This window comes from Dysidea avara, chromosome 4 (assembly GCF_963678975.1).
Source record: "Dysidea avara chromosome 4, odDysAvar1.4, whole genome shotgun sequence".
Taxonomy (NCBI): domain Eukaryota; kingdom Metazoa; phylum Porifera; class Demospongiae; order Dictyoceratida; family Dysideidae; genus Dysidea; species Dysidea avara.
In genome coordinates, this window is record NC_089275.1 from 46,019,175 (window position 1) to 46,032,167 (window position 12,993).

Below are 12,993 nucleotides of genomic sequence, written 5' to 3' on the forward strand. Positions count from 1 at the left end.
GACCCAAGACGTACAATGGTGTATGTCTTCCATGTTGACAATCACATCATCACATCCTTGTAGCAATCACAAAATAAAATACTATACAAAATATGCTTCACTCTTACCGCATTACAAATCTCCAATTCCCTGTGACAATCACTACTAAATAACAATCACTATCAAAATAGAATACAAAAATATAGTTTATACTTGCTTAATGCCGGGAGGCCAACTAGACAAATCCAACAATTTACTCAAATATACTCCCACAAGGTTACCAAGAAGAAAGTACAAAGCCTCACAACAGTCACAAATAATTTAGAATACAAAATGTAATTTACGCTTACATGTATGTTACAGAGGCCAAGTGTTAAACCCAACAATATTAAGTCTCCTAACAATCACAAATATATTAGAATACAAAATGCAATTCACTCTTACGTCTACGTTTAAAGAGTCAAGTTGTATTATCTCCAATTCAGCAATGACTTTATCAAAAACTCTCTGCCAAGGACACTACGTAGGATGATACTGTGAAGTCTCCTAAAAGTCACAAACGACTTGGAATACAAAATGGAATCTATTCTTACTTGTACATTAAAAAGGACAATCTTCAATCCAGCAATGACTTTATCAAAGCCAACGACACTAAGTAGGGTGATACTGTGAAGTCTCCTACTGATCATAATAAATTAAAATACAAACAGTAATCCATCCTTACATGGTACAGTAAAGAGGCCAAGTAGCATGATCTCCAATCCATCAGTAAGTTTTAAAATACACTGCCATCTCTATTTCAACAATCACAAGTACATCACCCTTGTAACAATCACTAATAAAATAGAATACAAAAATACTACTAACACATACTTCATGTTGCTAAGGAGACTCAAGTTGTGTGACAGTCTACTCTCCAAATCCAAAAATTACTCCTCTGCAAAAATTACAAATAAAATAGAATGCAGAATAATATAATTCAGTCTTACCGCCAAAGCAAGATGTACAACAGTGTACGTACCCACTTTAAAAACCACAGTTATCAAGTCCCTGTAACAGTCAGTAGAATATAAAAATACACTTCACATTTACTTCATGCTGCCAAGGAGATTCAAGATGTGTAACTCCCCAAATCCAAAAATAACACAGCTGTAAAAAAAATTACCAATACAATAGAATACGGAACACTTTATCTCACTTCTTACTGCCAAGGTGACCCATGGTGTATGTCTTCAATGTCAACAATCACAATTATCACACCCCTGTAGCAATCACAAAATAAAAATACAAAATACGCTTCACTCTTACCGTAAGATGTACGGCATTCTAAATCTCCATTTCCTCAATCACAGTTTTTGCACTCCTGTAACAACCACTATAAAAATAGGATACAAAAATACAGTTCATACTTACTTCATGCTGCCAATGTCCACAAGTCTTAAGTTGCCAGATCAAAGAATTACACCTTGTAACAATTATGTTGTGGTCAAGTAGATAGAATATGACAGTCTGATATAACTAAATCCATTTATTACACTTCTGGAACAATCACAAAAAATTAGAATACAAAAAGTGAGTTAATCTTACATGAACGAGGCTAAGTAGAAAATCCAAAAAGTTATTTTAAAATATTCCCACAAGGGCGTCAAGTAGAAAGAAAGTGCAAAGCCTCCTAACAATCACAAATAAAATAGAATATAAAATGTGACTGGGCCTGTGAAAACAGGGCATGTGGGCACAAACTACACCCCGTCACTCTCCAGGTCATATCTCAGTATTGGAAGTCCATTCTGCAACTTGTAGCTATAGCATGATGCCAATTAAATGCCTACTAAGAGCTGAAAATTGCAATGCCACAACATAATGGTAAAAAAGTTATGAGAGATGAAACTTTGAAAAAGTAGGCAAAAATCATGTGCCCACATGCCCTATTTTTGCAGGCCCGGTCACAAATGTAATTCACTCCTACATGCATGAAGTAGTAAATCCAATAATACACTTTGCAAGGAGACCAAGTACCATGACACTGTGAATTTGAAGTCTCCTAACAATCACAAATAGCTAAATTAGAATACAAGATACAATTCACTCTTACATGTAAGTTTAAAATGCCTAGGGTCAAGTTGCACAATTTCAATGACTTTATGAAAAATCCTCTGCCAAGGACACTATGTAGGATGATAGTGTGAAGTCTCCTAATAATCACAATAAATTAAAATACAAAATTAATGGTAAAATTCACTCTTACATGTATGGCAAAGAGGACAAGTAGTATGATCGCCAATCCGACAATAAGTTTTTCACATGGCATGCTTCTTTTACAGCTTGTCTTTTTCATATTCCGTTTTCTGTTCTGTTTCAACAAATGGTTCTCTGAAAGACACACTTCATTATGACATAAGGATCACCGAAAAACAAATATGACAGCAATGACAACTACAGTTTCATTTGACAGGACAAGCAGAAACATTGTCATTAGATTGAGATTTACAGCACCACAACAACAAACATTCTCAAACAACATGACCTGCACAAAATGTGTGATTGCCAGAATGAGATATGACACCACAACAACAACAGTTTCAAACAACATGACCTGTACAAAATGGACGATCGCCAAAAGAGATATGACACCACAGAAACTACAGTCTCACACAAAAATGACCAGCACAAAAAGTGTTGCCAAACATACATTTGCCAGAATCATACATTACAGTGTAAGTAATTTGATGTTGGTGAATTCGAAAATGCACAGGTTTTCAATCTGGTCACAAATTTATTTTACATGATTACTCTATTAGAGTACTGTATCTCTGACAGAGCTTAACTACAGTATGTATCCCATGTTCACGTTTGTACATTCACTGTATTGTGTGTACCTTTAGTTCTTGTCTGTAATAAACATAATTATAAAAGCATCATCTGTTTTTTTTTTATCTTCTTGAGAACACTGGCTTCCTCTTTAGTACTCCTAACCTTTAGAAAGTACAAAGTTGCATATAAAATGGTGTGAATTTCTGCATGTGTGTTGCGTGTGCAAGTAGTGTGCAGAGCACACATGTGTGTGTATAGTGTAGTGTGTGTGCATAGTGTAGCGTGTGTGCATAGTGTAGTATGTGTGCTTGCATGCGTGTATGTGCATGTGTGCACACACACAAACAGGGTCTTCCCTAAAGAGCAGTATAGCAGTGCAGCACCACTCTACTTTGCTTAAAATTCTTTTGATATGGAAAGCAAGTTACTTTTATTAGCGGGAATTTATTTTTGAAGAACCACCAGACATGGAAAACCGCTTCGAAAATTACCAGCTACATGTAAACTCTGTTAGGGTTTTGTATGTGTGTTGTGTCTGTCTGTGTATGTGTGTGTGTGCATTTATAATAATTGCATGGTAAAAATAAGCCTTGAGATATCACATAGGCGAGAGAGGCACAATCGAGATACTCTAATACAGCAGTCAGCCAGTCACCCTATACAACAGTCATGAATGATAACAGTCACATGTGTATAAAGTAGCTGTGTGCTATAACAAAAACTATCAACTAGTATATTAAGGTGGCGAACGGATTAAGGGCAGCTGCACAAAGTTAATTGGACAGCATGTTTGTGGTAATTCATGAACAAACACAGAAATTCATAGACCACAGCAAAACGTCTCAATTATGGACTAACAGAACAAGCTCTGTCAGACTATCCAGCTACTGTTGTTGATACAACTAACATTATTCATCCATTAAAGGTATCAGCTTGTCACAACTCTGGTTAATTCCCTGGCAAACGGCACCAGCTGCCATCACGTGATTACTGTTATACAGAGTGTGCCCTGACTAGCCACACGGTCTCCTTTCTCACTAAATAACTTCGCACTACAGACCATTAAAATTTGGTGTGGACATTGGGTATGCATTATTTCAAATTTTTGTGATTCGGGCTTGATGAAATTGTCAGCCAATGTTGTAGTCCACAGCCGCGCACTTTCCAAATTGTTAACAGTAAAATGGAAAGCATAGAATTATTCTACAAGGTGAGTGGGCTTGCGCCATTATGCCGGCATAATTTTGAGCATAATAGGCTGGCAAAAACATCAAGAATTATGCCAGCATAACAGGATGATTTCCAAGATTTTTAATTAAATGTGTAATGCGCATGCCAAAATACAGTAAAAAGTGAACACACTACACCTTAATACTGCATTTCATATTAAGAAAATGTGCAATGTTATTATCTTCATTGTTTCTTGGCTGATTATTAATGCTTCATGGAAATAAGATCGATATACTCTAATACAGCAGTCAGAAAAGACTGATATACCCTAACAAAACAGCCAACTCTAGAACATACCTTGATTTGAAAGCATAATTTGAGCATAATAGGCTGGCTTTTTGAGCACTTTTTTGAGCACTGCTCAAAAGCATAATAGGCTATTACAAAGTTAATTAGTGCACTCCATAGTAATCATGTGGCTGTCTATACCACTTTAGCAAAAGACATGATGATGTACAACCAGTTGCCTAGCTAGTACTAATTCAATGTCAAGTCTTGTAAATGGATAGACCAAATTTTGTATGTTATTTCAAATTTCAGGGTTTTAAATAGAAAGTGTACAACATATCCATGTGGACATTGGCAACCCCTTGTGTGCAAATATCGGCAGTTTTGTCACATTGCATATGGCTAAATTGAAATAAGTAGCTTTAAACCATTATTTCTATTAAAAAATCAATATTACATTTTATCGTAAGAGTATTAATCATACAGCTGTAAGACTGTCTATAGGAGCTGAGATTAAGCATACATCCTTGCATACATCCGGCTTAATATGCCTATCAATGTAATGCCTGAGTACTACAGATACGGATTAAGGGTGGGGGAAGGTCGGGGATGGTGGGAGAACTGATTGCTAAATTCCCTGAAGTATGGGATTTGTCTTCACCAAAGACATTTACCAATGCAGAAGTGTGTGCCTTTAGAAGCATTTCTAGCTACTACATTAGTACTAGGGCCCACTTGAACTGATTCGCAACCGAATCTATAGATTCATGCCACTCGACCGTACAAAACCCCACCTAGCCCCTCTATCCCCCAGGGTATTCCAGTGGAGAATTTGTTGGGGTTTGTATCGCCAATCCTCGCCCAGTAGGTGAGGAATAGTAGCTTTCAGTGGTACAAATCTCCACCTTTCCCCACCTCAGCCCGTATCTGTGGTAGTCGGGGTTACATTCATAGGTGCATCATGATTATGCGCTTGTCAATTTCATGCCCCACTCCCAGGCGTCCCCACACCCCAGGTGGGGATTTGACATTGCTTCTTGTCCCCACCCGTGGGGCAATTGACAGTTGTCCAATTCACTGACCAATTTTTAGTAGTTACATTTCTAAACAATAAAATTGCACTTGCTATAATTTTACTAGCTACAGGGCAGGTTTATTACTAGTCGCATGCATGAAATATACGCTTAGTCATCCTTGAGGTGTTGTCAAAACCCTACTATTGGGGTGGGGACATAGTGGGGATTTGACAGCCGATTTTGCCCCAGTAGTGGGGAATTTGACACCACGATCTGTCAAATCCCCTGTATTCCCCATCCCCCGGGGTGGGGGGTGGGGCATGAAATTGACAAGCGCATTACTCTTATGGTTGGGTTCAAGCTATGAGCAAATATCAAAATACTGGAGTGCACATTAGTAAACCAATTACACTCATGGACAAAATCTGAAGGACAAGGTCTGCTATCATTAGCAAATGATCCGTTACAGGGTTCAGAAAACTTGACTCAACCATAGATCCTTTGATCTATGACTCAACGTATACACAACTCACGTGCACGTGCCTACGTGTCACTGAATACACTTGTCTCCTGGCGTAAGTCAGTTCCACGAAGCCAACCAGGGGCGAAGCCAGGAAATTTTGAAGGGGGGTTCCAAGAGCAGTATAGAGTTACCAGAAGCAGGGATCTGGGGGCACAGCCCCCAGCCGCTGAGAGACTTTCAATATTTTAATGAATCAAAACTCAGCAAATTGCTATATTTATGCAAAAAAGTACATTACTTATAAGTGCCTTTGGGATGAAGCTAGGACTAGATAAAGCTACCTAGTAGAAACAGACAGCATAACACATAGAGACACATATAGTGATAGTTATCTCACTGGTAGCTATAGGAACCATGAATCCATTGATACAAATTTAATAAATTACAATCAAAACATTATAATTAACTACAAAATATGCATTGCATAGCATAGTGGATTCATTTTGCATATCAAATTATTGGAGTTCTATATCTTTATACACTGTACACCAAAGCTATAGTAGTATAAGGTCATGCTCAGTTTTGCATTCAATGTTAGAATGTCTGATAAACTTCACTAATTCCTTAATGTATGGATATGGATGTTCACATGCATGTTTTATTAGAATAGCTATACGTGCTGCTCTATTAGAGTACGTATATCGATCTTTTTAACAAGTTTTGAAGAGGGCTCATGTTACCTCTGTAAATCCTTCCCTGAGCTAGAGATGAATGCAAGCTTTATCAAATGTTGTGCTGTGCCATGCATACACTATATTACTCACTCATTTTGTCCTGCCACATGGTATGTTAGGGTCCTGCATGCTGTAAATTCAGAAGTCTAAATTTTAGAGGGGGGGGGGGGGGTTCCTGAACCCCTCGGAACCCCCCCTCCCTACGCCCCTGCCAACTATTATAGCACCATAAATTAGCATAGTCTGTCACCTTACGATGCATTTTTCAGGTTCCTCCTGCAGGCTTGGCTGTAAAATACAACCTGGACTGGTAGTCGATGCAAAAATTGTAGTTACCTTGGTGATACAATATTTGGCGCTTTTTCGGTGAAGTTGTTGCTTTTTACGCTCTTTCAACCTTCGTTCAAAACAGCGGTAGAGCCTGAAGTGACTGCAGAGTACCTTTGGGAAAGTGGTAGCTTCGCTATTTCAGTCACTCGAGCTCATTGGAACGTCCGAAGGAAGGAAGGAAACCTGAGGGACTGAGAAGCCAGTATCAACCTGACAACCCGTAAGTAAACGGGTTTCCTGACATGTTAGACACTTTTCTTGCAGTTGTCGTAATTTAGTCCCAGAGGCTGACTGCACTTACTTCATTGAAGGCTAAGATAAGGAACCCATGGCAGCGGCCGGGGAATACGTCAGAGCAGTAGGTATTGGAAGCTGTGTAGTGACTAACTTTACATTTTCCCAACAGCCATGGGAATACTCACTGACGAAAATTCTACTACACAGGTGTGGAAAATATTTTGTGGTTTGGTAATTAAAGTGTAATGCTCCAATTGATTTTAGGTCAGCAACCATATCCAAAATCACATTGCAGTGCCGTTGGTCTACTGACTTGTATACACTTCAGTGTTCTATGCAAGGTATTGAATGTGTTCCCAATTATATTTCTTTCTACTCTTCAACTGTAGGTGTAGCTATCTGAAAGACGACAATGTTGGCTACTTTGCTGTGCATAAAATGGCAGGTAAAAAACAGTTTATTGTGACAATGATATTTGATGTTTGTGCTGTTTTAGACGAAACGTGGCATAGCGGAGTAATGGCATGGTGGCGTAAGCTTGTAGCTGTCATCTTCAACATTTGGAGCAGACTGAACTTAAATGCCTCATATTGTAGTACCGTGTGCCTATTGATTCATGTACAATTGTTCTGTGCAAGGTATTGCCTGTGCTTTCAAGCATTTTTCTTTATACCATCTGCTGTAGGTGTAGCTATCTGAAAGACGATGATGTTGGCTACTTTGCTGTGAATACAGTACAGGTAAAAATATTTTATTTAACGATGCATGATATTCAATGTTGTGTTATTTCAGACAAAGTGCAACATGGTCAAGCAACGACAGGTGTTAGCAGTAGATTTGTTACTGCCATCTTCTTCATTGATCAGAACATCTGAGCAGACTAGGCTCAACTGGCTTCCTCCACCTACAGAACAATTGTATTTTTTGTGTGTATGTATTTAAAGAATGAAATAACTGATTGTGGTAAAAAAACATGTAAAATTGTGTAAAACTAATGAAAAAAGGTGTGTTGGGATTACAAGAACTTTTGTGTGTGTTACACACAAAAAAATGTGTAAATACTACGCATGTACTAGTGTGGTATTTGTGGCAACAATTTCACACAAAATTATATATACACATCTGTTTTTACAGTGTAGTAAACTGTTGGCGATTGCTGTAGCTCCTGTGGATGTGATTTCACATCCATTAATGATCAGTTTCTTTAGTGTTTTGTTATCAGTAATGGCTTGAGCAATTGCTGTGGCTTCATTTTTACCTATAGCATTGAAACTCATGTGTAGTTCCTCCAGTGAGGTGTTGTGTAATAAACTGTTGGCGATTGCTGTAGCTCCTGTGGCTGTGATTTCACAATTATTAATGATCAGTTTCTTAAGTGTTTTGTTATTAGTAATGGTTTGAGCAATTGCTGTGGCTTCATTTTTACCTATAGCATTGAAACTCATGTGTAGTTCCTCCAGTGAGGTGTTGTGTAATAAACTGTTGGCGATTGCTGTAGCTCCTGTGGATGTGATTTCACATCCATTAATGATCAGTTTCTTTAGTGTCTTGTTATTAGTAATGGCTTGAGCAATTGCTGTGGCTCCATCCTCACCTATAGCATTGAAACTTATGTCTAGTTCCTCCAGTGAGGTGTTGTGTAGTAAACTGTTGGCGATTGCTGTAGCTCCTGTGGCTGTGATTTCACATCCATTAATGATCAGTTTCTTTAGTGTTTTGTTATTAGTAATGGCTTGAGCAATTGCTGTGGCTCCATCCTCACCTATAGCATTGTTACTCATGTCTAGTTCCTCCAGTGAGGTGTTGTGTAGTACACTGTTTGCAATTGCTGTAGCTCCTGTGGATGTAATTTCACATCCATTAATGATCAGTTTCTTTAGTGTCTTGTTATTAGTAATGGCTTGAGCAATTGCTGTGGCTCCATCCTCACCTATAGTATTGGAGTTATTAATCGAAGTATGTGGCTGAAGTTGAGTGATGATTTCACCAATGAGAGATGATGATGCATCAGTGAGGTGATTGTCAGTAAGATTAATTATCATTATTTCTTGTTTGTTAGTTTTGTCCCCACAGAGGTAGTGGTGAAGTAGGTTGATGCCATGATCTCCAATGTCACACTCATCCAGGTTTAGTTCCTTCCATTCCCTGTGTAATCTTGATAGGAAGAATCCCAGGGACACCACCTGGTGTGGGAGGAGACTGTTGTAACTGAGGTTAATCTCACCATTATCAAATGATTTGGACAAGATGTCACATAACTTGTCATCTTGAGCCTCTTGGAAACACTGGAACAAGTAGAGAACCTTCACTGGGTTCTCCAAGATGTCTTGTGAGATAGTTAGAATGTTGGATATTTCCTGATCAGAAGGTGATCCTTGTTGGGATGGAGCAGTCACCTTTCCTGAGGTCACTTGTGTGTTAATATTAGTAGTAACATGTTCACTGTTGTTAAGATCATGATGATTGGATACAGGATGATACCCCAGTTGTTGTTGGTAAGGATGATACACATTGTAGTGTTCCATTAATGGTTGAGAGAAAGATGTGAAGTTTTGACTTCTTGATCGTGTTAGCGGGTACCTGATTGGTTGGGTTGGAGTAGTTGGTAATGAGGAACAACTAGCTGATAAGAACCCATGTGTAATAGAGGGTGATAAGTGATCATGATTTGTTGTAAAAGCACGAGAACTATGTGAATGAGAAGGTTTAGAATATGATAGATACCTTCTTAAAGACCTACACCGTCCACTAGTTATACCACAATACATGATCCACAAGTTGGAGAGGCGGACACTCTTACTATCAGGATCAAGTTCATCATCATCATCATCATCATCATCATCGTATTCAGTAACAAGAAATGACTCCCCCAGTAGTGTGTACACCTCATCCTCTGGTAAGGTTGCTACATATTTGGCAGCAAAATATTCTTGTATTCCCAAGTGTAGGAAGTTGAAGGATTTGGTTGGAGGACCAATTTCATCTGAACAATAACATTCAACAGATTGTAATAGTCCATAACAAGTGGGATCATCCCTGCACATGACAGGTAGGTCACCAACTGTGAATACTATTTTGTCCTCTACAAGACCATCAAATGCAATTTTCTGTAGTTGTAGTAGTACTTGTTGGACTGGCTGTGGTAAGTGTTCCATTTTGTTGATGCATTCATCCTCAGCAATCTTCCCTGTCCTCTTAAGATGACGACAGATTGTGTGCAGGATAAAACTTGCAAACATTTTGGTAGCAGTTGGTGGCAGGGATCCTAGTAGACACAGGAATACTATGATTGTCATGTTTAATGGTATGTAGCACATTGCATCAATGTTGGGATACTGTTGAAAATGTCTCTTTAATGTTTGTAGTTTAGAAGGAGAAGTCTTCAAAGCATCATCAATGTATTGTTCCCTACTAGATTTCTCAAATCCAAGAACTTCTATTCTTCTGTCTACACATTGATGTAGACAAGCTGAAGCAGATGGTCTTGATGTCACCACTACTCGTGCATTATGTAAAGTGTCTCCTTCAATGAGTTTCCTAAAGAAAGATGTGTGGCGTAGTTCATTACTGAGTTCATCAAATCCATCAATGATGAAGGTTACTCCAGCTCCATTAGTGTTGTGCAAGGAGCTCAAAACAGGTTGTACCTGATCTGCAGGTATTGTATATTTCACCAGCTCTTCTGTGCTGGTGATCTTCTGCACATTGGGGTCCCTTAACATCAGTAATAGTAGCAGTTTATCTGATGTGAGCAGTTCATTGTTAGCCCACTGTAAACAGATCTCCTTAGCCAGTGTTGTCTTACCAATTCCAGGGTGACCCTCTATTAGGATACTAATGGGACATTGATCATCTGAAGTGACAGGAATGAATATTTGATGGACATTGTCCAGTTTAATTGATGATGTTAGTTCAGGTATTTTGTGTATGTCTCCCTTAGTGCGTATCCTAGCTGCCATTGTTGTGTCTTCTTTAGACTGTAGCTGTTTAATTTTTTGATGTACTAGGGCTACGTTGGTGAAGGTGTTAGCATGGAATGGAGGCCATGGATCTTTTCCTGCTGACAATATCACTAATCCTTTACGTCGATACCTTGCCTTGATATTGTCAGTAGTGGCCTGCTGTAATTGACCACCTCCTATAGGACCTACATGCATACAGATATTATCTAGAAATAATATTGTAGCAAATGTAACATATATGCAGTAAATGTTATTCAGTGTAGAATGAACATTTAATGTTGTACTTACATTGTAGACTATTGTAACTTAGGTAACACCTGTAAGTGCTATCAGGGCCGCCCACAGGGGGGGCAACTGGGGCATTTTGCCCCGGGCCCAGCCTGAAAGGGGCCCCAGGAGGCCCCATGAAAGGCCCCCTGAATACCTGTTTAAAAGATCGATATACTCTAATAGAGCAGTCAGATCTAAATACTCTAATAGAGCAGTCACAGTATTCTTCAGAGGAGCAGTGTAGCAAGCTTATAGATAAGGAGATATGGTTGGTGATGGGTAGTTATTGTCATTGCCAGCAGGCTGTGACCTTTTTTTTTTTTTTTTCTTCTTTTTTTTTTTTGGTCTTCACCTTACAACTTGGGTCAAGGGCCCCACTTCAACTCTTTGCCCTGGGCCCCTTAATTTCTCTGGGCGGCCCTGAGTGCTATTACAAATATAAAAAAATGAGGAATTTCATTCAATCAGGGATCATCATACAGTACATAATAGCACTGTATATTAGGGATCATGGAGGTTTGGGTTTTTCCGGCCAAAAATATCACCAAAAACCAGCTTCACAATGCCATCCTGGTGCCTTGGCAATGTTGGTTAGGCATAACTCTGCCAAAAGTGTCTTCAGTACAACCCTAAATGCTTCTGATAGATTGCTACAAATTTATAAAAAAAATACTTTTCTACTGCTGCATGCCTGATCTCTTCAGACAAGCGCAACTTGATAATGGCTAAGGCTATGGGCTTGATTTTTCACTGTTCGACGTCACTTTGTCCTAAGATGTGCCTTTTGGCATACCGCAGTATGTACAGTGAGCGCATCATGGGCTTACCTTTGTCCTCCTTTGTGTCCCATCGCTTTTCGCCGACGGCTAAAAGTGTTGATTTGCGGTAGCTTGATGGTTTCCCTACAGAAACCATCTATACTTCCGTGATGACTGGATTGATTGCAGAGGCTAGTGTATGTAGCGCTGTGTGTCGGGCTGAACATAGCTGAAAGCGAAGCGTAATGGACACTTCACTTTCGAGTCAGTGATTGATAAATGGGGTGCGTGTTCAGTCAAAAATAATAAAAAGGTATAATAATAATGTCACAAAAAAGTAAACAAACAAATATAAGGAAAAATTTGCATCTTCATGGTACTTCTTTGAATGTAAACAGTTAAAGTTTTAAGCAAGTAGGTCAACAATAAGCCCTGACTCAATACAGTAGATTAATTGATGTACGTACATAGTTGTAGGCATAAATGCTAATTGATGCAATACAAGATGATGCAATACAAGATGATGTACATTGTCATCATCAAGGATGCCAGAGAAGATGCAACAACTGAGATGTGGGCGGGCCTTACTATTTTAAGAGAAATACTAAAACTTGATAAAGCCATAACTAAGTCATAGCAACAATAAAAACAGCATTACAGAAATGGTATTATGGCGTTTTATCTCTTGACATTGAAGCAGTAGCTAGTGCCTTGTTAGTATCAGTGGCCAAAAATTCCTCCAGATGGCATCGTAAAATGTCAATTTTTTTCTGCGGAAATACCCTAGACAATAGATGCTTTCAGAGTAGCAATCAGCACATCTTTCATTGTGACAGCTGAGTCTTACCATTTTCATGTTTGCTCTAATCATCCATGTAGATATTTATCAGTGCTAGATGAACACACAGTGACTAAAAACTCTATTGAAGTGACACTTGTAGATTACATCACTGCATGTCCCATTTGCATATA

General features: G+C 38.7%; 2 protein-coding genes and 2 long non-coding RNA genes across 11 annotated transcripts; 1 reads left to right on the plus strand and 3 right to left on the minus strand.

The window, feature by feature from the left end:
- Nucleotides 1-215: 215 nt before the first annotated feature.
- Nucleotides 216-1,773, minus strand: LOC136252438 (uncharacterized). Of its 4 annotated transcripts, XR_010699558.1 has the most exons (10): nucleotides 1,567-1,773; nucleotides 1,393-1,515; nucleotides 1,288-1,342; nucleotides 1,178-1,241; nucleotides 969-1,128; nucleotides 853-916; nucleotides 704-801; nucleotides 424-525; nucleotides 330-376; nucleotides 241-279 (listed from the first exon to the last, which is right to left on the minus strand). It is a non-coding gene; the product is annotated as an uncharacterized lncRNA (long non-coding RNA). The 4 variants fall into 4 exon arrangements; XR_010699557.1 differs by having other exon boundaries at nucleotides 216-376; nucleotides 1,567-1,772; XR_010699559.1 differs by having other exon boundaries at nucleotides 216-525; nucleotides 1,393-1,518; nucleotides 1,567-1,771.
- Nucleotides 1,774-2,073: 300 nt separating this feature from the next.
- LOC136252440 (uncharacterized) lies at nucleotides 2,074-5,866 on the minus strand. Of its 2 annotated transcripts, none has more exons than XR_010699561.1 (4): nucleotides 5,801-5,866; nucleotides 2,859-2,955; nucleotides 2,228-2,352; nucleotides 2,074-2,147 (listed from the first exon to the last, which is right to left on the minus strand). It is a non-coding gene; the product is annotated as an uncharacterized lncRNA (long non-coding RNA). The 2 variants fall into 2 exon arrangements; XR_010699562.1 differs by having other exon boundaries at nucleotides 2,076-2,174.
- A 908-nt stretch (nucleotides 5,867-6,774) lies between these two features.
- LOC136252431 (uncharacterized) lies at nucleotides 6,775-7,989 on the plus strand. Of its 4 annotated transcripts, none has more exons than XM_066044859.1 (8): nucleotides 6,775-7,014; nucleotides 7,059-7,156; nucleotides 7,201-7,238; nucleotides 7,296-7,372; nucleotides 7,421-7,476; nucleotides 7,528-7,669; nucleotides 7,717-7,771; nucleotides 7,824-7,989. In XM_066044859.1, exons 5-8 carry the CDS (start codon nucleotides 7,470-7,472, stop codon nucleotides 7,971-7,973), a joined length of 354 nt encoding a protein of 117 aa, XP_065900931.1. In that variant the 5' UTR covers nucleotides 6,775-7,014; nucleotides 7,059-7,156; nucleotides 7,201-7,238; nucleotides 7,296-7,372; nucleotides 7,421-7,469; the 3' UTR covers nucleotides 7,974-7,989. The 4 variants fall into 4 exon arrangements, with proteins under 4 accessions (XP_065900931.1, XP_065900934.1, XP_065900932.1 ...); XM_066044862.1 differs by having other exon boundaries at nucleotides 7,059-7,152; XM_066044860.1 differs by having other exon boundaries at nucleotides 6,775-7,156.
- LOC136252430 (protein NLRC3-like) lies at nucleotides 7,604-11,600 on the minus strand. The gene has a single exon (XM_066044858.1). It carries the CDS (start codon nucleotides 11,186-11,188, stop codon nucleotides 8,093-8,095), a length of 3,096 nt encoding a protein of 1,031 aa, XP_065900930.1. The 5' UTR covers nucleotides 11,189-11,600; the 3' UTR covers nucleotides 7,604-8,092.
- Nucleotides 11,601-12,993: the final 1,393 nt, after the last annotated feature.

Excerpts from the sequence above, each read along its gene's own strand:
- LOC136252430 (XM_066044858.1), bottom strand. The coding sequence starts at position 11,188 with ATGCATGTAGGTCCTATAGGAGGTGGTCAATTACAGCAGGCCACTACT.
- LOC136252431 (XM_066044860.1), top strand. Across the intron at positions 7,670-7,716 it reads GTACAATTGTTCTGTGCAAG|GTGTAGCTATCTGAAAGACG; the intron begins GTATTGCCTGTG and ends CATCTGCTGTAG. Across the intron at positions 7,772-7,823 it reads TTGCTGTGAATACAGTACAG|ACAAAGTGCAACATGGTCAA; the intron begins GTAAAAATATTT and ends GTGTTATTTCAG.